Source organism: Sinocyclocheilus grahami, unplaced genomic scaffold, assembly GCF_001515645.1.
Source record: "Sinocyclocheilus grahami isolate Dianchi unplaced genomic scaffold, SAMN03320097.WGS_v1.1 scaffold92.1, whole genome shotgun sequence".
Classification (NCBI taxonomy): Eukaryota; Metazoa; Chordata; class Actinopteri; order Cypriniformes; family Cyprinidae; genus Sinocyclocheilus; species Sinocyclocheilus grahami.
This window is the reverse complement of record NW_015505271.1, coordinates 1860305-1886779: the sequence shown is the minus strand read 5'-3', so window position 1 is coordinate 1886779 and position 26475 is coordinate 1860305. Positions and strand designations below refer to the sequence as shown.

The 26475-nt window shown below is 37.5% G+C and overlaps 1 protein-coding gene across 1 annotated transcript in view; it reads left to right on the top strand.

The window, feature by feature from the left end:
* Window positions 1–25804, top strand: part of LOC107587438 (pleckstrin homology-like domain family B member 1) — a 31358-nt gene extending 5554 nt beyond the window's left edge. The window contains exons 3-17 of the mRNA XM_016275233.1: window positions 217–340; window positions 1494–1664; window positions 7262–7387; window positions 9955–11159; window positions 15692–15928; window positions 16966–17103; window positions 17427–17564; window positions 18522–18650; window positions 20357–20512; window positions 20641–20751; window positions 21773–21952; window positions 22306–22452; window positions 23672–23891; window positions 25008–25093; window positions 25419–25804. Of these exons, the coding sequence (XP_016130719.1) occupies window positions 217–340; window positions 1494–1664; window positions 7262–7387; window positions 9955–11159; window positions 15692–15928; window positions 16966–17103; window positions 17427–17564; window positions 18522–18650; window positions 20357–20512; window positions 20641–20751; window positions 21773–21952; window positions 22306–22452; window positions 23672–23891; window positions 25008–25093; window positions 25419–25559 (3309 nt within the window). The 3' untranslated portion in view covers window positions 25560–25804. The remainder of the gene's footprint in view (window positions 1–216; window positions 341–1493; window positions 1665–7261; window positions 7388–9954; window positions 11160–15691; window positions 15929–16965; window positions 17104–17426; window positions 17565–18521; window positions 18651–20356; window positions 20513–20640; window positions 20752–21772; window positions 21953–22305; window positions 22453–23671; window positions 23892–25007; window positions 25094–25418) is intronic.
* The last annotated feature ends 671 nt before the right edge of the window (window positions 25805–26475 follow it).

Below are 26475 nucleotides of genomic sequence, written 5' to 3'. Positions count from 1 at the left end.
TGGTGGTACCTGATGGAGCTAAACCCGTTTAGTCTAGTTACCTAACCCTGTCATTGCCGTACTCAATGGCCCTAACTGAATTACACTAATCCTGTTTTAGAAACCCTGAGCAATCATCCAAAAAAAAGTATAGGTCACTTTAATGGTGATCAAAGGCTGTAAAATATGATCCATTATTAAAAGGTTTACTGTTGTATTGTCCTCATATGTTCACAGAGCACACCACTGGACCTGATTGAAACAGGCAAGACTCTCAAAGTCCAGGCAGAACGACCCCATCTTGTCAGCTTAGGAAGTGGCCGTCTGAGTACGGCTATAACCCTGCTGCCCCTGCCAGAAGGTAATTATATGATCGTGCAAACAGAAGGGATGCCAACTGAAAAACTGGGGACTACGAATTAAGATTAGTATTTGCTTGTTTTTGTGTAGTGATGTGCAGGAAGTTCATGAGAGAGGACAAACCTCATTGTACTGTCCTCGTAGCTTGACTATACTTCATCTCATGAAGAATGACAAATAGAGGACTTCTCTGACATTGAGGAAGAATGAGAGCAAGTATAAATCCCAGAGGAAGTGGATTTAGTGCACTATTCATCAGTGAATCATTTTATAATGGATTGAATATATAATTTCCTGTGCTCATGTTTACGGATGGATGGATGGATGGTTAGATAGATATGGACAGACAGACAGACAGATAATAGATAGATAGATAGATAGATAGATAGATAGATAGATAGATAGATAGATAGTTCATTATAATTCATAAATTATATTAATATATTGGTGAGATTCACCCATATGATGGATCTAGTATTGATTGAGGTTTCTATTTAGGACTGAGTCTTGAGGTTTTAGCTGTTTCTTGTAAATTGCATTCACAATGGCAGTGGCTTTAGAACAAGAGACAGAATTATGAGGCTATGACCTGACTTTGACACAACCCCCTGTTGCTCCACACTGTGTGGCTGAGCTTGCTTGAGTGAGAGCACGTTTGTCTAAGGGAATGTGTATGACTGCCTAAAAATGTCTTCTTTTAAAGAATGGATTATGTTCATCTTCAATCTAAAGTGCAGCATATACCCACCCCTGTCACTTGCTTCCTACCACTGTCTCTGTCACGTCTGCTTTCACAATAGGCTTGGGTAATGGCTCTTTTACACACATCTGCTTCATAGAATGAAATAACTAAGACGGGTCCATTCACTGGAGGGAGGGGCGTGGGAGTTTGTCTGTCTTGTCTTTGTTAAAGAAGCAGACATTAACCTGTCCTTTTGCTGCAACCCTCGTGCAAGCCTTGTGCTGAAGTATTTCATATATTATTATTAAAAAAATTTCTAAGTATTGTAACAATTTAAAACAAGTAATTAATTAAGTGTCATCTTTCAATACATCCTTTTTTAAACCTTATATTGTCCATCCTTATGTTTAATCAGTGTAGTTTTATGCAGCAGTGTAGTTTTAATCAACTGAATCTCTGTCACATGTTGCAGGGAAGACTACACTCGGTCATGGGAACACAGACATTAATATTCAGGGTCCGGGTGTGACTGCTCAACATTGCTACATTGAAAATGTGGGGGGAGCCATCAACCTATACCCCTGTGGAAATTTGTGCTCATTGGATGGCTTAGCAGTTACCAAACCTGTCAGACTCACACAAGGTAAGCAATGCCTCATTTACAGTTGCTCTAGGTTAAGGTTGCTCTGAAGCTTATTCACCTGATTTTACTTCCATATATGTAGAATAGGTTACAAAAGGAGCTTTATTTTTAATGTGGCATTTATAATGGAAACATTGGAGTCTTAGTTTTTTTTAAGGAGACCTGCATCTGAGGATACATTTGTATTTATTTATTTATGTGAAATAAAAGCACATTGTGTCTTGCTGATGGTTTATTAATGTTAGTGCTTCTTTTGGATTTTCAGTTTCATATTCAACTGGTTGCCTTGAACTCTTTTGACAGTAAATGGATTCAGCCTCCACATCAGTAAAATACATTTCCAAATACCATTCTACTTATCAAGAGACTTAGTTATCGAGTGGATCCAGTGGACAAATTTTTCAGCTATTATCATACTGGATGGTCTGCTTAGTTCTAAAGTTAGAAGGCGGCATATAAGGAAATAAGAGTTAAGGCCTTTGCTTAAATTCAGAACACTGTGAATCTTCTGCATGCAGCAGCTGACTTGGCATCAGATATTTACCATTTCACAAGATTGCATTTCTAAAGCTAGAATAACTGTATGTAGCCTACCCATTTAGTGTTAATAATGATAAGGGTTTTTTGGACATCCCTTGAACTTATACTACTCTTGAGCTATTTCTGGCTGTCCAGTTTGGAATCGCATCAGTGTGTGTTTGTGTTATACATGGGGCCATTGCACTATGATAATGATGAGAGCTAGTTTGACCTTCCATTTGAAGAACTTGACCTTGCCCTGCTCTGTTGGGCTATTTCAGGCACTCTTGAATCACATTGCTCTTTATTAGTTCTATACATTGGGAAAGTGTAATGCTACAGAAATGCGATGTTTTATTTGGTTTCTCAGAATATGTGTTTTATCTCATTAACAGCAGCTGTATCTATTTAACAAATATGTGTTAAGCTATAGCAAATGTCAAGTTTTTAATGGGGCACCTAATCATATATTTTTGACATTTAGCTAAGAGAAATGTGTTTAATACCAATTCGAGTATAAGGGCTATAGTGATCATGTTGATCCAGATGAGCTGATTTGCAGTCTGCCCCCGTTCGCAATCTGTGCATGACAATAACATGAGACAGCCGGCGAGAGGACAGCTGTCCAACGTGCCACCCAATAGCTACATTTGTCTTAATGAGGCGTAATAGTCCTCAACAGATTGAATGCCCGTTAAGAGTGTCTTTTTAAAACCCAGAATAACTAACAATTTGGGGTTGCATTCAAATAAAAACATCTTCTGGCGTCTGAACATCCGCGAAGTCCGGAGTTTCGCCTCAGGATAAAACTATAGTTCTGTCTTAAATTCCCCGGATGTCGGACACTTTGTCGTTTTAACTGCTTCTTTTGGGTCTTGTCCGTTTTCTTTGGTCTGGCTATGACAGTCGGGCAGGTGACAGCTGTGCTGTTTTGTGTTGTAGCAGAAGTCAGTGAGTGGACGCGCAGTTGTAGCGCTTGACATTTACATCACAAAAGCAGCGGACAGACACGCGCTTAGCGCTCTTTCCTCCACGCGACGCTCTTTCCTTCTCAGCAGAGGACAGCTGTCCAACGTGCCACCCAATAGCTACATTTGTCTTAATGAGGCGTAATAGTCCTCAACAGATTGAATGCCCGTTAAGAGTGTCTTTTTAAAACCCAGAATAACTAACAATTTGGGGTTGCATTCAAATAAAAACATCTTCTGGCGTCTGAACATCCGCGAAGTCCGGAGTTTCGCCTCAGGATAAAACTATAGTTCTATCTTAAATTCCCCGGATGTCGGACACTTTGTCGTTTTAACCGCTTCTTTTGGGTCTTGTCCGTTTTCTTTGGTCTGGCGATGACAGTCGGGCAGGTGACAGCTGTGCTGTTTTGTGTTGTAGCAGAAGTCAGTGAGTGGACGCGCAGTTGTAGCGCTTGACATTTACATCACAAAAGCAGCGGACAGACACGCGCTTAGCGCTCTTTCCTCCACGCGACGCTCTTTCCTTCTCAGCGTTTCCCAGTATTTCCAATCGATTGGATATAAGTTTAAAGAGTTCTATTTTCCAAACCTGGTAGGTGAAACTGCTTTATCTTATCTTCAATATTTTGCCAATTATTCGCCTGTTACGCTGTAGAGTTGCGCTTTTGTACTCCATATACACCATATATTGATTAACCATTGAACGCCGTTTACTTATGTGTCCTATCACAAATGGTTAATATCATGTATATTAGAACCAAGTTATTTTGTTCAGCTCAAAAATCTAAACCATAGCGGACTATAATAAATATAGAATAGCCAAACTAATATAGTTAGTTCTGTTGCAAATGTTTGTAAGTTAGTATGGTAAGATTTATTTCAGTAATGTGTGTAGTAAATAGATTTATTATACAAATAACTTAAATATTATTTAAAGGCACAGTATGTAATTTTCGCCGCTAGAGGGCGCGTATTCAAAATAAACAGAGACAAAGGCGTAGCTGTGACTGAGTGTGGAATCATGGGAGTTGTGGTCTTCATCCCCACAGCCGATGCAATCTGACGGGACTCGGGCAGAAATCATGTTCATGGATGAGCTAATGATTTATTAACGTTGAGCGTTGTCCAGATATTTTAGTTAAAGGAGAGGTAATAAATATTGTTGAGCATTTTAAATATTTAGGTATGATTATGGATTCTAACTTAAATTTTAAAAAACATATTAAAAAGGTCTCTAAAAGTACTAGAGCAAGCTTGATGATCTTTAGGAATATTAGGCACCAATTACCTGTGGCTGCTGCTAAACTCTTTATGCATTCAATGATTCTTCCTCATTTATCTTATTGTGCTACAAGTTGGTCTCATACAAGTATAACCACGTTAAAACCATTATATACTATTTATAAACAAACTGTGAAAATCTTAGCTAAAAAGCCAAGGAGTTATCATCACTGCAATATTATTAAGAATTATAAATTATTGACGTTTGACAATTTTTTATTATTTGCTGATGTGTGCTTGATGTACAAACTATTTCATGATCTTGCACCACCACCTCTTAAACAATGTGTGACTTTCTGTAAGGATAATATCAGGCAGACTAGGTCATCAGTTAGAGGTGATTGTTCAACTAAATTTAAGAAAACTGTTTTTGGACAATCAGCTTTTTCAGTTAGAGCAGCAGAAAGATGGAATTTAATACCTGTTAATATTAGAGAGTGTACAACATTTAGTATTTTTAAAACTACGCTTAAAGTATGGCTTAAGGAAAATCAAATATGTGATCATTGACTTGGTTTTGTAATTTAATGGAGTATGATGTGATATTGTATTGTATATTGTATGTGTTGTGTGTACTGTATTATGTGTGACTTAATATTGTAGTTTTGTAACAACATCCTGCCCAGGGACTGCAGATGCAAATTAGCTTTATAGCTAACTCTGGCACAACACTGTTGTTGTGCGTTGTCCCTGTACAAATAAATTGAATAAAAAAAAACGTAGTAGAATGAAGCAGGGTGAGGCTAAAAGCCGTTGAAGCGAAACGAGGCCGCTGAACGAGAGTGACACACGGCTCGAAAGCAGCAGAGCTTTTATTATGCCACAGTCGACCGCTTCCACTCCTTCCGGTCGTGCGTATGTGGGGGGAAAAAGCAGCGCTGTTTTATCATACTAGATACATTTGAATATATATATTATAATGCTACTCTGTGCGGTCGTCACCGGTCTATTAAAACGCTCAACATATTAAATTGTCTTTGGTGTTTCCATGTTTTCTACAAAACAAAACTGGAAATCGAGGGGTTATGACGTCATTGACAGGCGACACAATGACACTATAGACACGGTCTGCATCACTAGTTAAAATTGCTTATTTCTCTGGATTTAAACATTCTTCGAAACATTTGGGATAATGTAAGTACACAAGTCAGCAAAATATCTAACACTGTTTTAGTGGTTTTTGGACATTTTAATAAAATAAATCTTACATATTGTGCCTTTTAATGGTCTTCACACACTTCTGCTTTACAAATTATAGACTGCTATTTAACGCTCTCATGCACTTTTTGGGAACGCTCTCAGAACACAACTAGCCTACGTCAGTTGTTTTATGGGGCTTAATAGAATAAAACAGCACTGCAGTATATTTTCTCTGATTTATTTTTTGACCCAGCCTGAGCCCTCTGATGCCCACTTGTGCCAAATGCCTGTTTGATTGTTTAGTCTTTAGTTGTGTAAATCGAGATTATATTCTGTCATCAGTGATTTGACCTTATTTGTTCTGTCTGTACCACATTTTTAGGAAGTATACAAACGGAATATTTTCTTTCACTTGTTTTTCTGAGTGAATTCTCAGACTGGCCTGTAACCATTATAGATATTGAGATTGTACCCCAGTTTTTAGATTATTACTGAATTGAATTTGTTTGATTTATTTAAATATTACAGTCTGTTCCTTCTTGAATCTCAAATATGTGGCTATGTCCATTCTCGGTTGTGTTTGTATTGTACATATATGTGGCAAAACTACAGAGTATGGACACTGTATGAGGTTCAGCATTGACATGGTCATAATAGAGAAAGCGGTTTAATTTTAAAAAGACTGACAATTCAGCAACAAAGACACAGTGATTTATGTACAGTGGTGAGCAAGTGTTGAAAAGAGGGATTTTCTGTTGAATAACGGAATGGCATTAAGTGGAACTCATGTTAGTGTTGCATGTCATATCCTGTCCTCTACTGTACTGTAAGTCAGCAATGAGTCATACTGATCTTATACTCTCTGTGCTTTCTGTGCCCATGTTCATTATGAAATGGAAGTCTGGCTCATAATCCACTGGCATTTTGACAGACACTGCATTGATCCCTCTTCCCCATTAATCACACCACTTTCATAAGGGCAGAGGGACAAAGTGATATGAATGTATAGGAGCTATATGTGTGCATTTCCTGCTAATAGACAAACTCAGTTTAATCTTTTTGTTTGAACTCTATGATATGGCAAGATAAGCTGTGATATGAGTTGCAATAAAGCATGTAAATAAGGACAGATTCAGGCCAGACAAACACTGTGTCACTTGTACTGATTGCTTTTTGTTTGGCTTTATTATGTTTCATCCACACCCCTGTTTTGTTTCATTCAGATGCTCTAGATTACCTTGAAAGAATAAAGTAATATTTATGAAGATATAATTACACTTTCAGCAGATGGAAGCATAAGATGACCTTTCTTGAGGTAAACTTCTGCCACATTCAGAGTTGTTGGGTATGGGGCTGGCAACTCCACCCGATAAAATTATTAAAAAAGGTCACAGAAAATGTCAGCTAACTTATAAACACTGTGTATTTCACAAATCCTATGGCAGTTTTCATTTTTTGCCCTTTATTCCTTGTCTTTAATGTCTTTAGTGTAACTCAGTGTAGTCAGGTGCAGTCTTTAATTCAGTCTTTTTTAAAATAATATTGTTCACTTGAATAAAAACATTTGGTTTAGAATGTCCCTCATAAAGCACTTTTTATTATACAGTGAACTTCTTAATCTTAACTTCTTCAGTTAATTTCTATTGGTATGGTAATTCTGTTTTTGCTTACATATGCTTCTTTGCTCAGGGTGTATGCTGTGTTTTGGTCAGTCATCCTTTTTCCGCTTTAACCACCCAGAGGAGGCCATCAGGATGAAGAGTTTGATGTCTGGTGGAAGCCCTGGATTTACCAGTACCTACAAGAACCACTCAGGTATATATACAGAAGCAAAATTGCACTGGCCTGGAATCTGGTAGTGTAAGGTGACTGCTCTGGATGCAATGGGGAGCTAAAATTGCTGAAGGCAAGAGAGAGAGCTAAATTTGTGAATAATGGTGCACATTCCATCTATTTAATTACTAAACATTACAGCAAACGGGGCACAGAGAGGCATTGTACCCTAGATCATTATAACAAGTTCCAGACACTGCTCAGGTGACACAAATCTGCCTAAAATAACTGCCTAATCCTCCCTCTTCAATATCCATGTTACTGGAGGAAACTCCAGCTGTATCTTTGCCCATTTTAAACACTGCTCTCACTCATTCAGCATTGACTCATTTCAAATAGTCTAGAATCCAGGAAGTGATGTCTTTGGAGGAGAAATCGCTTTGAAAAGAATGGGAATTTGAATGGCCACAGGCACTCTGTCAACTGCTGGAAAGCCCCTGCTGGGTGACTTTGGCTTTGACCCTGTTAGTTTAGAATTCTTGAACACCATATTGGAAATTTTAAAGAAACATGACACCATGACAGTGATGAATATCACGTTGTTGTGATGCCAGTGTGGGTGTTAACTGTTGTGTGCATCATTGTTTTTCTGTCTGACCCTATAGGTCTTTCAGTCATTAGTTAAAAAACAAACAAACATTGAAATGGTTATTTGGTCTTATTTAATAGATACTTGTCTATACTTGGAAAATAAACCTCAACTTGCTCTTCATTTTGATAATAATTAAAATGCATTATATATGAAACATATTTGCAATTACTTGTTGAACAAATCAAATTATTTCTCACCTTACAAGCTGAGCAAACAGCAAAAGAGCTGTTCCTTATGAAGCAGTGTGACAAAAAGGTTTTTTGTGTTATAATTACAGAAAGGTACTTTTTTTCTGTTCAATAAGCATACCAAATGTTTTTTTCATTTTGTTTATTAAAAGTTATTTTTTTTGTCCTACCATATCTATCTATGTATCCATCTTTCAGGCAGTGTCCCGTCATTTCAGTCGCATAATTCTTCATTTGACTTAATCTTTAAATTCTAAAATGTTTAAATTCTAAAATGTTTGAATTCTTGTAAATTCTTAGCCACTTTTATCAATGGATTCAAGTAGCAAAATAGCATATTTAGATGGTTAACTGCTGGACAGTAGAAGCATAATATTACAAAAATTTTAAGAACAACTTGTTTAATTGGTAAAATGACAGTTACATATATATACTGTATATTTCCAAATAAAATTACATTTGTGCTTAAAAGGGTAGCTTATACGAAAGCTTCGCTTATGTGTTGTGAGCATGTGTTCTCCCCACTGTGCCATGGCTCTGACTAAAATAACGTGTTTAGTGCACCGGTGGCCCTGGCTGCAGAGAGTGAACAGAACTGAGTGCATTCAGCTGGTCTTGAGTGTGCAGAATGAGTCATGCCATAATTCAGGCTCCATTCTCCTCTGTCTGCTCTGACCTTTGGGCAGAGGGTGGGATTCCTGCCACGCAGTCTGTAGGCTGAGAGACACACCCAGAGTGTATGTGTAAGAGAGGGGGAGGTGTGTGTTTGTAGGCATTATACCTAGCCCTGTCCTGTATGGGTTTAGAGCACATGTGGTATGAGTGAAACATGGTCCTGACAGTTTTAAATATAGCATTTTCAAATCCATGTGATTGCCAGATTTGAGAGTTAGATGTCTGATTTAGGTTTTATTTTTGTTGTTGATCAGATCAAAATAGCTTTAATAATGTTGTAAATAATTTTTTATATAATGGATTGTCAGTTTAATGTTAAAAGTATGGTTCTGGGTAAAGTAAAGTAAATTTTTATTTGAAGAAGACCACGTGTATGTTTGGGGTCTGATTTTTAAAAAATGTTTGGGGTTTAAAGTAGTCTCTTATTTTCACCAAGACTGCATTCATTTGATTATTCAGTTAAAACAGTTTTAATGCAAAGTATTCTTAATATGTTTTAATTTATTATATCAAAATATATTAAGAACTGAAATAGCAAAGCTGCATTTTTTTAGTAGCTATTACTCCAGTCTTCAGTGTCACATGGTCCTTCAGATATCATTTATATATGCTGATTTGGTGCTAATATGTAACATTTCTTATTATTATCAATGATGAAAACAGTTGAGTTTCTTAATTATGGAAACTGTGATATATTTCTTTTTTCAGTATTCTTTGTCTTTTGTGACATTTATGTAATGGTCTTTAATGTCTTTGCTGTTACTTTGGATCAAACTAATGCATTCTTGCTGAGTAAAAGTATTGATCTTAAAAAAAAATTATTGCTAACCCCAAACTTTTAAATGTTAGTGTATATATTTTTTAAAAAATCACATATTTTGTTAACCTGGTACGTATCTTGTATGAATTTGCTATGGGATTTTTTTTTCTCATTTTGTCTCTCATAGTTGAGGTATACATATGATGAAAATTACAGGCCTCTCTCATCTTTTTAAGTGGGAGAACTTGCACAATTGGTGGCTGACTAAATACTTTTTTGCCCCACTGTAAGTTCATATTTAGGATTGTCAAGTAATGTTGTTTATTCTCCACAGAAACCTATGGGGAAGTCAATGGCAACCACGTTCCTTTGCACGAGCGACCTCGTCCTGGACACGGCACTCTTGTGCGCTCTATTGAGAAGGATATTCAGGACATTATGAATTCTCTGACTATGGATGAAGGCCAGACTTCCTCATCTGAGCAATGTAAAAAAAAACGCCACCCCATTCCACAGTCTGCCATGCTCAACAGGAGCGGCCACGGTCTTGTCTCCCCTCCAACCAGTCCTGGTACTTTGTCTGTAAGCTCCAGCTATGAAAATACCAGTTCTTCTTTCTCCCACCTCTCCACCCCCTCTGTGGTTTGTAGTCCAGGGGCTTGTTTGGACTCCGCTAATACCCGTTCCACCAGCTACACCCACACCGTCCAGGCCCCGGTGCCACAGCCACGCACTTTTGCATCCAAAGCCAGTAGTTCAAACGGAGGGCTAAAGGATCAAGAAAGTCCCAGGCTTCAAAAAGCCTTGACTGAAACTCCCTCAAGCCCTTCTACAAACTGTAGAGGCGAGAGTCCACACCTGGCCCATGGTTCCTCTTCTGGGTCTGTCTCAAATGCATCTGGAGATTTAGGCAGACAGATCAATGCTAGGCTCACCTCCTTGTCCTCACCAGCATCTTCTAGCCCCAGATCCAGTGTTGGCTCATCAGTCCAAGAAACTTCTTCCAGTCTTCAGTCCCATTCACGTGCATTCCTTCCTCCAGACAGTCCCCAGTCATCCCGCCGTAGTGTAGAACAATCCAGCATGCGTGAACTTCCTCTCAGCCCCTCCACAGCACGCAGAGGTGTCCTTGGGGTGCCAGTTCTTCCTGGAGCTCTACCCGGTGTTCCTTTGACCTCTCGTGGCCGGACTGTACCAGAGAGTCCTCGTCTCCAACGACGACCCACAGCTGAGGAAGAAGTAGGAAATACAAAATTGCATGCCAGAAGTCCATCTCCTGTATCTGTTCTTTTGAAGGACCAGCCTTGCTGTAAGCAGAAGACGGGTATCACCCCAGCTCTAGGCTCTCAGACAGGTGTGTCTCCTCTCACTAGTCCCCGTAACCAGAGAAAGAACCCCAGGGAGCCTCGGCAGGTTCAGCCGCGCACACGGGAACGCAAGAACAGCATTTCAGAGGTCAGCGACAAAGAGGAAGACCTACTTGAGTACCATCGCTGGCAAAGAGAGGAAAGGATGCGTGAGCAGGAAATGGAGAGGCTGGTATGTCTTGAGCTATTGTGTATTTTCAGTATCTGTCAAAAGTTTGGACACACTTACTCATTAAGTACTAGTTTTATCATCAAACTCTGAAATAAGATGGAGGGTACCCTACCTTTTAAAAGGGTTTTAAAAGTTAAAAGATTTTTTTAAAATTAATACTTAAATTAATACTTTTAATTAGCAAGGATGCATTAAATTGATCAAATGTGTCGGTAAAGACATTTATAATATAACAAAAGATTTCTATTTCAAATAAATGAAATAAAAACTTTCCATTCATCAAAGAATCCTGAAAAAAATGTATCGTGGTTTACACAAAAATATATTTATACTGGAGTAATGGCTGCTGAAAATTCTGCTTTGCCATCATAGGAATTAATTACATTTTAAAATTATATTAAAATAGAAAAGTTATTTTAAATTGTAATAACACTTCACAATAACCCTGTTTTACTTTATTTTGATAAAATAAATGCAGGTTATTTAATGTTAAATAAAAATAATATTTTGTAATTTAATTATGAAGTTTTTGCCTATTTTATCTGTTAAAACTCACACATTTAAATTTTAGTTTTGTAAATAATTTCTCTTCAAAACTAATTTCAATCATTTAAGCAAAATGCTTTAGATCAAAAGTTTTTAAGATCACGAGACATAAATTGCCATCATAGGAATTAATTACATTTTAAAATTATATAAAAATAGAAAAGTTATTTTATATTGTAACAACACTTCACAATAACCCTGTTTTACTTTATTTTGATAAAATAAATGCAGGTTATTTAATGTTAAATCAAAATAATATTTTGTCATTTTATTATGAAGTTTTTGCCTATTTTATCTGTTAAAACTCACACATTTAAATGTTTTCAATGGGATAAAAATTGATCAAGATGCTCCAATGCTGTTGTGGGATATGCTTAGGTTTTATTTTTTTTTTCACTTTTCGAATGAAATCTTAATATGATTTCTGGTACTAATAAAGTGATCGTTTGTCTAAGTGAATGCAGTAGAGAGGCTATAGATTCCTGTAGAGGACTGAGTATTTGAGTGATGAGGCTTTGAGCGTCACTGGCTTTTGGAGTGGACTTAGATTTAAGTGCTGGAGGTTGAGCGGGTGGAGTTTAAATGGTGAGAGTTTTCTGGTAAAGACATAGAGAAGTTGGAAATAACACACAGATGTAAATTCCTGAGGCCTTTTTAAAAGCTCATGTGCAGAACGAGTGGCTGCCCGAAGACTATATTTGCCCGACACAATCTCAGTGCTTTGAGCTACCCTCCTCCTCATATGCACACATATACTGTCCTCTGGCAGTCTAAACATGCGTCTCCACCCTAGCCCCTAAATTAACCACACATAGACATCATCTCTCTCATTTAAACCTATTAAAAACACCAGATGCTCCTTGGGTGCATGTCAAATTCCCATATGGAATTGCCATTCATCTTTCTTACTCAGTCGCCACCTTATTTATCCCTGAAATGATATGCATCTTCTGTGCCTCTAACCAACTCCTTAATGGCATTTTTATGATGAAATACTCTAACCTTTCTTAAAAATTCAATACACAGACAAGCCTAATTATATGCGGCAGCCACAGAAAATTCTTGTGATTCCCTTGAGAAAAACTATTTTAGGATATTTACTATGAGACAGAACTGAATTAATAAAGAATAGGAAGTTGTTTTCCATAATAAGTCTCCGGTCAGCGTTTCAAGACAATGGCAGGAACATTAAGTGATGGTTAACTCTGTTTTGGTTAAACTTTGTCCTGTGGTCTCTGGTCTGTCTGGCACTGTTGTCATGGTTACAGCACAGCTCTGTCCAATAGTGTGGCAATTTGAAAGGTAGTGCTAGTTTTTGTCCAAAAGGAGCTGAATGCCCCTTTTTAAAGCTGCTCTCAGGTTGGTATCACCTTTTTAAAGGACTTTTGCCACATTAAAGCACAGCTGAGCTGTAGGCTATTTAGCACTAATCTCCATCCTAAAGCCATAGAATACACAGACATTGATTGCTAGTTTAAAAAATGACATTTCAGAGGTGTGACCTCGTAGCGTTTCAGTGTTAAGATGTGTGTGGGGTTAAAGATGGGGCAGAAGTGATAAACGCTGAGAATACCCTGAGATTTCAACTGGTTCTTGACCAGAAAAGTATTTGGGAGATAAGAAAAAAAAATGAAAGCAAGAAGTGAATTATAAACAAGAGAAAAAGCATTTGGAATCTCATCTTTTCTTCTAATCCTGACATGAGATAATATTGCTTGTGGGCTAATGTCATATTTACTCTTAAATCCCTTCATGAGTCTGTGTTTACTCAGTTCTAGGTCATGGCCCAATTGGCTTGAAAAGGTTTCTTCTCTGTTCTACTGTAGTATTTCTGTGCTCCGCCTACCTTTTCTCTCTCTCTCTCTCTCTCTCTCTCTCTCTCTCTCTCTCACACACACATACACACAAACAAACACACACACACACACACACAGACAGACAGCCGTATTCTTAACAACAGTGGTTCTCAAATGTTTGAAACAAACAGTGAAAACAAGCGGTTTTCCTTTAGGAACCAGATGTTACATCTAACATCAAGTATTAGCCCAGCACTGAAACAAATTTGTTTACAGAGCAAAGGTATTGAAATGTATACTACCATTCAAAAGTTTAGGGTTTGAAAGTCTCTTATGCTCACCAAGGCTGCATTTATTTGATAAAAATATAGTAAAAAAAAAAACAATTTACAATAACCATTTTCTATTGTAATTTATTTTAAAATGTGATTTATTCCTTTGATGGCAATACTGACTTTTCAGCTTTATTCCAGTTTTCAGGTTCACATAATCTTTCAGAAATAACTCTAATACTGCTCAAAAACAATTTCCAGAACACACGGAACAAATTATTTGGGCAAATAATTTATGAACCATATTACTAAGTGACAGGTGAATTTTTGGCATAATATTGCTAAAATTATTTGTGCCAAATAAGTTTAATTGGATGCATAGACTTTGATGTCAATAAGTATTAGGGAGTATTTTCTCCTCCCTTTTAAAACTCTGTTCATTTTATTACCCTAACTGTGCAAAGTGATAGGTCTAATTGCATTTATTATTTTTGGGTCATGACACACGAGTAGAGAACTTGCTTTGCACCACACACAAACACATACTCTTTGTCTTCAAAGTCTGTGAAGATGTGTCTCTCTGGCTCACTTTAGTTTTGGAGGTCATTTTGCCTTTTGTTCCTATCAGTGTGTTTGTGGAAGCTACAGAGAATTTAAGCATTTCATACTTTAAACCACATGAGGGCAATATGGCACCAAATTTTGAATACATTTTTTTTTTATTTTCTTTTTTTATTTGTTTACCAGATTTAAAGCATCTAAAAATCAGTTTTAACATTAAACATTTAACGTTTTCCACTGCAATTAATGAATACTTTAAATACAGATATATAGTTTTTTTGTTAGGTAAGGAAATTCAACTTCTCTCCCTCTTAGGATTAGGGTTAGGGCCCAAATAGACATCAGTCGTGTCATAAAGTGGCTTCTGCACACAAAGGTTTAGTGCGCTGTGCTTTGTGTTGGTCTGTGTCGTGGCATCTTCAGCATGCATACCAGCTGTGCTGACACCCTTTTGTTGGAGAAGAATGCTGTTGCTATGTTACCCATCAGCTAGCGTTTACTTGTTCCAGTGCTCTGTCTGCACTCTCCTGACAGGGGAGACCTCGTTAAAAGGGAAGAGCATGTGTTTCAAGTCGTTTTATTGGCCGGTCTGGTGAGATAATGGCTCAGTGATATAGACTTTTAGAGCACTGAACACCAAGTGTGCTAATTTCAGTCTTTTATATTTAACAAATACTGTATTTGTCTCGTACTGTGTTCATTTTCAGAGGTCTGAGTCTCGGGTCTGTCTTATTGTTAATTATGTCTGTAAATAATTCCCTACTCCATCAAAATTGAATTTGATTGGCTGAAATGGATGGCTTGTGAGAGCACCGTCCCCTGCCATGCTATTTTAGTAATGCCACTTCACTTGTGTCATCTAGCCAAGCTGAGCTGGGTATTGTCCATGTAAAATATAATGAGCCCCAATGCCTAGAGCGCTAGTTAGTCTGGCTAGAGCTACGAGAGAACACCGGGTCTCTGGCAGCCTGTAAGTAGATAATGTACACACACACACACACATACTCAATCTAGGTAGAGTGATGGCAGCAGCTGACTATCACAACCAGGTGAGAGGTTGCTTGAGTGTGCTCAGAAGTTTGGGGGTCAGTAACTGAGCTGTAGTGTATTTGTATGACACCACAAGCACTGTTGCAGATGTTCGGGATTTTTACATCCTTTTTTTACATCCAGAGTTTAATGTGCCAAAAGAGCGAGTGAGAGTATTAACTACATGTGTTTACATCAAGATTCAAGATTTTTATTTATCACATACATGGTTATATAGAGAATAGTCTGAAATATCATTTCAGACTTTTGTGTTAGTTTTTGTGCTCTATGCACAGCTGAAACCTTTTTTTTGTGTGCTTGTTTCTAGGAGAGGCAGAGGCTTGAGACCATCCTGAATTTGTGTGCTGAGTATAATAAGAGCGACCCTCCAGTTGGTGTGGACAGAGGGAGGGCATGTCAGTTTCCAGGGATGGAGGAGGTCTCTGTTTGGCGACCCGCCCCTGACCCTGCGAGTGTGCTGGCCGAGAGCTCTCACAGACAGAGAGAGAGTGAGGAGGAGAACCTGAAAGAGGAATGTAGCAGCACTGAGAGCCAGCACCAGGAGGTACAACACACACATACTCATGCACACAAACTATTGGAGATGCTCCCACTATTAGACTGATGCACATACACAGAGAGAGAAATATAGTAAGGTCCAAAGATCTGAGATCACATTGAGCTTCAAAACCTAATTTAAATACACAGGATTTGGATTTGGATCATTTTTAAACAAAGAAGCACTGTGAAACAAAATTATTAAGAAATATTAAAGATTGTGCACCATTTCTAGGTCACTAGTCAAATAAGTAAATTTGTGACATTGATTATGTGACTCTTTATAAAGATGGCCAGATGTTCCTGCTTCCATTGAAGCTCAAGATGCTCTTTGAATCATCTCAAAACATGGGAGAACATGATTATCAGGTTTCACTCGAACTTGTGGAGTTCATGCAACTTGAGTGCATCTGTCATTCAAATAAAATAAATGTTAAATATTGTTACTGAAATTAAAATATATAGTGCATACCAAATACTAAAAAAATGCTAATTCTTCAATTCAGATTTTCACTCAAATTGTAACACTAATAATACAATTTACCATTACAGTGTGTATCAAAATGCAAAATAGAAGAGTTAGTGGTCTCAGAATTTTAGACTTCATTATATGCAAAACCAAAACTGCTTGAATGAGTACACTGACATATTTGCACTCACACATTATTATGCATATGTATCCATAATTTAAAATATGCAAGATTTGGCTAAAACACTCAACGGTGTACTTGTAGAGGTTCGTATGTACTGCATGTGGAAAAGTAAACATACATTTACCTCTTGAGGTCTGTTGGTAGTCCCATTTGAATTCACCTAGTTTTTCCACATTTCTTCTGCTCGTAAACACGCCTTTCTCAGCCTTTCTCTCTCCCTTTCATTAGAGAAAAATGGTATTCATTCATTTAGGTCACTGTTAGAATGCCAGGTAGAGTTTATTTGTTGCAACCATTGTCTGAGAGGTCTCAACACACTCTCTCTCTCTCACACACACACACACACACATGCACAAACACAATTTGCTGTAATTGACAAATGCTTTCTCAGCATGAAGATTCTTCAATGCTGGGGCAGCAGGAGAGAGCGTATCTGGAGGAAGAGCGGCTCAGGGTTATGGCTCGGGTGGACGAGCTGAAGACTCGTGTCACTGACCTGGAACAGCAGATACAGGAGTCCAGACAAGAGGTTAGACTGAATCATAAACCTACAGACCATTGCCTGTGTGATGTGCCTACACAGTGCACTGAACTTCCCTCAGTTCTGTCATAACTGCATGAATGAGAGCGAGAGATGTAGATTACATCAAAACTTGTAAAATCTGTTCAGTCACTGGTCGTCTTCATCTACATCAGTGCATCACCATCTGTCATGCATAGAAACATCTTTGGTGTTGCATATTAAAATCAATGTGAATACAGGATTTTGCCTGATCAGCAGAGCTGCGCTATTCATATGAACAGAAACATATGGAAGTGAACAGACTGTTGAATGTGTCGTTTTATTGGCAGGCAGAAATGGAGAGGGCATTACTGCAGGGTGAACGGAAGGCGGAGCTTGATCAAGTGGAGGCAGCGTTGGAGATCATCAATCAACTTCAGCTGAAACTGAATGAAGTGGAAAATTCGACTCGGAGGGAGAAAGAGAAGGTACTGACAACAAACACACTCTATGAAGCATGCTTCCCTGTTTCCTGTTTGTTTTTCCTGAAAAACTTTGTGGATGCATCTTTACTATCGTGCTAATTTCTAACAGCCTGATGTCTAACTCTTCATTAATCTAAATGACACTGATTACACTGCATGTTTGAGTGGGCACTTTCATATCAGTCTTTTGATAAAAGTTTATTTGGCATGAAATCTACAATATCCACCTTATTTTTAACGAAAGAATGGTGCGGCCATTTGTAAATTGAATGTGCAAGGCTTCCAGTGTTATCCACTTTCAGTTATTTTACCTGTGCAAAAACAGCCCATTATGCTGCTGATATTGCAAACTTGTATTTGTTATCATATAATTTTAATGTATTATCGTAATCATAAACATGCTGGTTTGTAGCGCAAATAGTTTTACCATTTACTGCACTTTGTTATTCTTCTGATTATTTACCTACAGTGGCTAATAAATTGTAAATCTTTTACATTCACAGTAAACAGCAGAGAAATCTGGGTTGCAAAACAAGGTAGATAATGTTACAGCCACCTTGTTCTAGACTGCAATATAAAGTCAATGTACTGTATTTAAAAAACAAAAAAATAATATAAGTAAATTCACACATCTGCAAATGTCATAAAGGCAACAGATATCACCGAACAGTCAATTCTAAGGCTAAATTGAGATATTTAATAGTAATACGATATTATATATGAATAGATGTATTGAGTAGAACTGACTGCTGTATAAATATTTATTCTTCTCAGATTTAGTCTGCTGCAATATGGGCTCTGATCGTCATGGCAACCCCATACCTAAACCTCTGTTTTAACACAGCATGGTGTCTTTATCTAAGCAGTTTCCTCTTTGTTTTCACCCCTCTCCGCCATCACTGACTCGCTGCGTGTGTATTTTACCAGTGTGTATATTACGTGTGTGTAATATTTTTGTAGGAAAGAGCAAAAGTCTCAGCTGAGCAGGATGTCCTGGCCAGGCTGAGGGATTCGTACAGTGAGCTGAAGGGCCAGCTTCATAAATGCCCCGAATCACTGAGGGAGCACTTACAGGAACAACTGACCAGGGTCAGTGTGTGCTTTGATACTGCCCGAGAGAGTCACTATGATTATCGAACATATACAACCACTTCACTTCAAAGAGAAGCAGGAGAAAAGAAAAAAAGTAGGATTGTTAGTAGATTAAAATAATTATTAGTGATTGATCTCATGATTTTTTTTTATTAGTTCACGTAATTAGTGTTGAATTTTCAATTTGCGTCTAATTAAAAAAAAAAAAATTTATTTGAATATATTTCATCCAGTGCTTCATTCCTTTTTGGGAGGGAGGGAGGGGGGGGAGAAAACAAAATAATATATAACAAAGCTGTTTTGCTGTTCGTCTCTCACAACAGTCCTCCAGTGGCATGGCAATTAAATTAAATACATAACTGCAAATTACTTTACTCTTAATTATCCTATGTGGATGTAATTTGTCAAAATATTGGCTATTAAGTAATCTTTTCTCCATTGTTTACAGTAGCATAGATGAGAGCTCTACTACAGAATTGTTTTGTGTGTGTGTGTGTGTGTGTGTGTATTAAACAGAGATGCTTGTAGTGGTTCTCTTATTGCAGCCAGTATTTAAAAATAAGCCAGAACACCATAGAACAGTTATAATTTCTAATTGATAGTCAAATTAATAAATAAATAAGGATGCACCAATATTATAATTCTGGCTCATACAACAAGCTGCCATTACAGTTCTCTAAATAAATTAAAAATAAAAGAGTAAAACATGATATCAGTTGGTTTAAATACTAAGTGTATTTATATATTTAAACTTGTATTTAAATATAATGCACAGTATGACAAATGGATATTTAAATTTACATGTACTAAATTATTAAATGATTGACATTTAGCAAGGGTAAATGACAGCAAGGGTAATCTAAATATAAAGGAAATGAACATGCAAAATTGAATAACAATATCCATGTATAAAATAATCTCTGATGTTATGCAAAAACAATTTATTGTGCACCTCTAAATAAAAGCAAAACAAATAGCAAAAAAAAGGCAAATAATCAGAGATTAGCAGAGTAGATTGATGTATCTACTCGTATGTAATAACATTTGTACACAAGACACACTATGAAAAATAACCATTGGTGTATATCACCTTCCAGTATCACCAGAAATTAATGGGCAAAACACATGACATGATATAACAACCTTAGCTGGACAGCTTATTGCAATCTGGATCTGTACAAACTGCACAAATATCCTATGGCCGTGTGTTGGCTGTGTGTCTGTGCTCCCTCTTGAGCCACAATATGCTCATGTCAGTAAAGGGTTTACACGCTGACTGAACAACCATGATCATTATGATGCACCTCTGCTCTTTTAGGCAATGAAAATGCATGAAATTCATTTACTTGTATGTCTGTCTTTTGCTTTCCACTCTTGCTTAAGTGCTTTTTTTTACTAAATCTCACTAATTCACTGATATGGTAATGAACTGAGCGAATCGCCTCTGTCTTCTGTATCTTTGTACACTTTAACCAATAAGCACCAAATAGAGGACGTTTATAAAATATTTTTTCAGGAGATGCATTGAAAAAAAAAAGTGATCCATACAGCAAACATTGTTTGGCAGACAGAGTGATCTTCTTTGGCATGTCATTGAGGAACATTTGTCTGTCTGCTTGTTTGTTTCTCCCATCTGTTCGTCTGCCTCTGTCTTTCCCTCTCCCTCTCCGTCTCTGTCCATCTGTGCATGTGTGTGTCTGTAGAAGGTGGAGGCACTGGAGTCGGCCACTAAGCGCTTTGAGGATTTGGAGTTCCGCCAGTTGGAGCGAGAGAGTGGCATGGAGGAGGAGAAGGAGACGGTCAGCAGGCAGCTGTTGCAAGAGAAGGCAGAGTATCACCGGAATGTGGCCAAAAGGAAGGTAATGACACTGATCTCAGGTCAGGTCTATTAAAGTACTCAAAGTCAGTGTTGAGCGGCTGATCCTGTATTAGACTGGAATGACATACAACCACGGCCTCCTTTGAAACATTTCTCTTGGTTATGTAGGAGAAAATGGCAGCTCTGGAGATCCAGGCTAACCAACTTGGACTTCAGGCAGCTCAGGATTGTGAAAAGATGGCCAAAGATCGAACTCTGGCCCTACAGATGCTCCAGAAGGTTGAGAATTTTTAAAAATTTCTATCTACACTTCATGCAAAGTGTCTTTAACACACAAAAAAGATAAAAAATATTACAACTGGATACTTGCAGACTTCAGGTTATATAGGTTATACAGTCTAGATTTGAATGTGACTAATGTTTTAGCACATCTGATCTCTTCTGGAAGCTGATTCCAACTGCGGGCGGCATAATAACTAAAAGCGAACTCCCCTTGTTTTGTGTGAACCCTTGGTATTTCTAGTCCTCAGCGACCAGCACAGATCAGCTCTAGGCATGAAGAAGCGATATCGTCCTCTTTTGGAAGACCAAACAGTAGTTTCCCTTTCACAACGAAGCACACAGCGCCTTCACGACATGGCGGCAGCGGCAACAATACTACAGCGAGAATAAAAGTTACACCTTCTTTCTTTGCGTGAACATTTGGGCGACGTTATGCAAATCTTCCCAGATAGTGACGTAGATATGTGGGGGCGTGTTAGAACGAGCCGTTTTAGGTAGGCGTGGCTGACTCTTTGGATTTGAGACTTTAGTCTTTGCAACTTTACAGATCTTCTTTACAGATCTGCACCAAGAGCTTGTAACACTCCAAAGAGAAAGGAAAAATTTAAATCGCATCATATGACCCCTTTAAGCGGCACTTTTTTCAACATTGATAATAATAAGATATCTTACTTGAACACTAAATCATCATATTAGAAAGGAGGATTATGTGACACTGAATATTGGAGAAATGACTCCTGAAAATTCAGCTGTCATCACAGGAACAAATTACATTTGAAAATATATATAAAATATAAATAGAAAAGTTATTTTCAATTATTATACTATTACACAAATGTACTGTTTTAGTGTATATTTAATAAAATAAAAGCAATCTTGGTGAGCATAAGAGAATTTTTAAAAACATAAAAAATCTTAATAACCCCTAACTTCTAAATGGTAGTGTATATAATGCTTAACAATTATATATTTTTTAAATTATGATAATTTCATTATCATTTTTCAGTGTATGTATTAGATAATTGAAGGCAGAAATAATCTGCCCAATGTCGTCTTCAGCCAATGGATGCACCACAGCAACAGTATCAGTATCTGTTTCTCCCTTAGCAGCAACGGGCTGGCAGGACTGAGGCTGGAGGAGATGGAAAAGATGTTGAAGGAGGCCCAGCAGGAAAAAGCCAGACTGGTGGAGAGTCGAGTGAGTACCATTAATCTTTAATTGTCTGTTAAATATAATCTATCCCTCTCCCTGTCTCTCATATAAAAGAGATATTTTTCATGCCATGGCATTACCCATTCAAGCCGCTGGTCCCTTTGGCATTACTGCATTAAAGATTGTTTCTTACCTGCAAAGAGTGATAGACATGAAAGACTGGATCTTAACAAGCTCTCCGACAGTAATACTCAGACAATCTCTTCCTGAATTATTTTTCATGCATCTGCACTGTGTATTTGATGTATTTGTATGCATTTTTCCCCCTATAATCTTCTCTCAGTAGATTTGAAGCCCCTCTGTGTCTTAATCTGTCTGTCTGTTATTTTTTGTGTCAGGAGAGGGAAGTCCAGGCACGAAAGCAGCTGCTGGAGGCTGAGAGAAGGCGGCGAGAGGAGGTGGAGAGGAGGCTGCAAGATGAGACTGAGCACAGGCAGAGACTTGTGGAGGAAGAGGTCAAGCTGAGAGAGAAACAGTGTTCCCAGGTCAGTACCTCTGGTGAACACCTCAATGAACTGCTCTCAAATCAGCAATACAGATAGTCGCCCAGTCTTTTATTAGGTAGACATAAAATCCTCACATTTTCCAGTGAGATAAAAGGGACAGTACATAAGGCTTGCATTAATAAATATTAATAATCATAATGCTTTATTGAGCAGTAGTTCATGTACATTCATATGAATGAATGTATATTTGGGTCAGTGATGTGGTGATAAGGTTATTCAAAAATACATCAAAAATATAATTAAAACTAAGAAATTACTTGAATACACCTCTTATAAATGATTTTGACATTTTATAATTTATTTTTATGCTATTATTTCATATAATCTTTACAAAAATGAGTCTACGTCTAACTGTCCAGCAATTGTAAAATAAAAAAAATTCATTAAAAGGCTTCATGAAAAGAAATGTTGGCATAAGTAGTGTGACATTTTATTATTATTTTTAAAAATAAGCAGTGACGCAGTTTTGGATTTTGATTCAGTAGTATTTAAAGAACTTTGTCAAATCAAAATCAGTGTGGTATAAACAACATGAAGAAACCCAGAAAATAGAGAGGACCCCTTTAGTTTATTACATTTCTAACTAGTTGAATAAACATTAACTAAAATGTTTAGCATAATATAATGTGTATATAAAATGTAACACCATGTTAGTGTTAAAAATAGAAGTGTTTGAAACACACAGTCTCCCTGTCTGCATACAGCTCTGAACACAGTAGTGTGCTTCGCTGGTGCTGCTCCGAGGTCAGCGAATGTTTTGAGTTGCTCTTTAAAAGTCTTTATGAGGTCCCTGGCTCAGCTTGACTGGACCAGACGGGAGGCATGAATGCACAGAGAGCAGCTCCGCACAGCAGGTGGATGAGAGGAGACACGCAGACAGATGGTGAGAGGGAGACAGCAGAAAGAAGATAAGATGGGAGGAAGAGGAGGGGTGTAAGGAAGGGCAGGGCAGTAGGACACCAATGTTTTGAAAAACACCGATAAATGGCATAACCAAAACAATGGAATCAACCTGTGATTTTTCACTGCTGTATGAATTGACATTTATCTAACACATTTTCTCTTCTTAAATGTAATCACAGCATCAAAATTATCATGTAATATTTCCATCAAATATATTGTTATTATGTGTACCTGAACAAGTAAATTTTATGGAAATATTTGAGACAGTAGCTAATCTGAGCGCTGCCCTCCTCAGGCTCGGCCAATGACGCGCTACCTGCCTATTCGAAAAGAGGAGTTTGACCTGCGTTCTCATGTGGAGTCATCAGGCCACTGCGTGGACACATGTGCATATGTCATTGTTACAGAGAAAATGTGCAAGGGCCATCTTGTGAAGATGGGCGGCAAGATCAAATCCTGGAAGAAACGCTGGTTTGTCTTTGATCGACTTAAAAGGACCTTCTCTTATTACGTAGGTAAGTAAGGTAATTTTGTATTTATTCCTGATTAAATGGTCAGCAAATAGTAATGTTTTTTTTTAAGTTTGTAATGCATTTTTTAAATTCAATGCAGCTTTTTTTTTAACTGTGTAATTCTAAAACAATTTTTTTCTGACAAATTGATAGTGTATTGGATATAAGTCTGAAAGAAAGCACATACTTTTTCGGTTTTTGCTTAGTATAATTCAAAATATGTAAGGTGAAAAAAGAAAAAGAGAAGAAATAAGAAGGTTAAACAAATTAAACAATCCTACGGCATTGACCAAGTGGCAAGTTCTGGTGAAATGTTTCATCTTGGTTCGCTCGATTTCCGATGATCCTGTCTTTCTTTTAGATGTTCTCTTTCTCACACATACGCTTTGCTCATGTGTGTAGCCTTTTCACCCCCTCACTCCCCATGTTAGTAGTGATGATGATGATGATGATGATGATGAAATAAATTGCAATACTTTCTCTAGCCCAGCGTTTGTGAGGGATGGGGGGGTGTAGATTTACCCCTGGCTCAGTTCTGAGTAACAATACTGCACTTACAACTCTTCAAAAACATGAAACAAACACAATTTATCCCATTACTAAGCAGATTTGTGTAACAAGTAGAGGCGAGCCAAAAAAAAATGGAACCGTTCAAAAGGGAAAGTAATAAATCTTATGTGTCGACAGTTGCGAGGGGGCTTACTGGAGGCTGACAAGCCTAAAACAGTGGTTTCAAATCATCTGCGAGATAGAATCATGAAGAGAGGTGTTAATTTGCACTAAGTATCAAAAAGGGAAGTCTGTCAGAGAAGCTGCAGTGGGTGGCAGACGGTGTTAAATTCACTTCAACTATGTGCTTGTTCAATCCCTGCGGTTTTTCCTTTTTTTTTTATTTTTTTATTCCAATATCTTGGAATAAAAGATATTTAAAAAAGATATTACTGAAATGTAAAACAAATGACAACAGATGTATTGTGTAATGCAAATAAACTCCAAATGGGAAATGGCAAATGTAATCTCTTCTTAATAAAGCTGATCTGAACAATAATTATTATTTTTTTAATTCTATTAACAGAATTTTCCTTTTCCTTAATTTTCCTCATGGTTTTTACTCCTCAGATAAACATGAGACCAAACTGAAGGGTGTCATCTACTTCCAAGCCATAGAAGAGGTGTATTACGATCACCTGCGCAGCGCAACTAAGGTAATGAGTGAACTGATGTCGTGCTTTTTCAACACCTCCTGTTTACTGTCAGCATCAACAAATCAAGCTCCATACCACTCACACTACAGCACCAACTTTGGTGAGCACACAGTGAAAGTTTAAACAGACAGGCGTCTTTTTCTAAAGAGAATTTCTTACCGTAGTTGGCAAAAGAGATCAAAGGCGGCTTCATGTTCATGTACATTTCATCATGCTTTCTTTTTTTTCACTTCAGCAACATTCCTTTTTTTTTTTCTCCCTGCCCTGCTGTTCTCCGTCTTCTTGCACTTTAACGCACTTTGTCTTTTTTTTCCTGTTCTTACAGAGTCCGAATCCTTCGCTAACCTTCTGTGTGAAGACTCATGATCGACTTTATTTCATGGTGGCACCATCCCCAGAGGCCATGCGTATTTGGATGGACGTCATAGTAACAGGTGCCGAGGGCTACACGCAGTTTATGACCTGACGGAGAGTGGATGCAATTCTGCCTGCTGTGATCTGAGAGCAGACAGGTCGTGCAACATATGCAAAATTATGTTTAAAAATCTTCAGCCAGCACTGATTTCTTTGTCATTGTGACTAGAGAAGAACTGGATGCAGGCTGGCCTGATGACGATGTATTATTGTGCAACTGTTGGTCCGATTTTATGTCACTAAAAAGAGAAGTTGAAAAAAAAATATATATGTGACCCTGGAGCACAAAACCAGTCGCTGGGGTATATTTGTAGCAATATCAAAAAATACATGGTATGGGTCAAAATTATAGATTTTTCTTTTATGCCAAAAATCATTAGGACATTAAGTAAAGATCATGTTCCATAAAGATATTTTGTAAATTTCCTACTGTAAATATATTAAAACTTAATTTTTTATTAATAATATGCATTGCTAAGAACTTCATTTGGACAACTTTAAGTGTGATTTTCTCAATATTTTTATTTTTTTGCACCCTCAGATTCCAGATTTTCAAATAGTTGTATCTCGGCCAAATATTGTCCAATCCTAACAAACCATACATCAATGGAAAGCTTATTTATTCAGCTTTTAGTTGATGTATAAATCTCAATTTCAAAAAATGGTCCCTTATGACTGGTTTTGTGGTCCAGGGTCACATATTATATATAGATGGAAAGAGTGGACGCGAGAATGTTTGTCTCTGTATTATTGTAATACAGAGACAGGAGACAGTTACAGAGCTTACAGTATTTTATGGCATTTCAAATCAATCATATGCTCAGTACTTTTTTTAAAAATATATATCTCTATAGTTTTATGGTGCCAAGTCTTCAGATGTATCAATGCATTACCAACAATAATCTTTACTTTTAGTTATTTAGGTGCAGTTACATGGTTACAATGAGATTAAACTCAATAGCATGTGA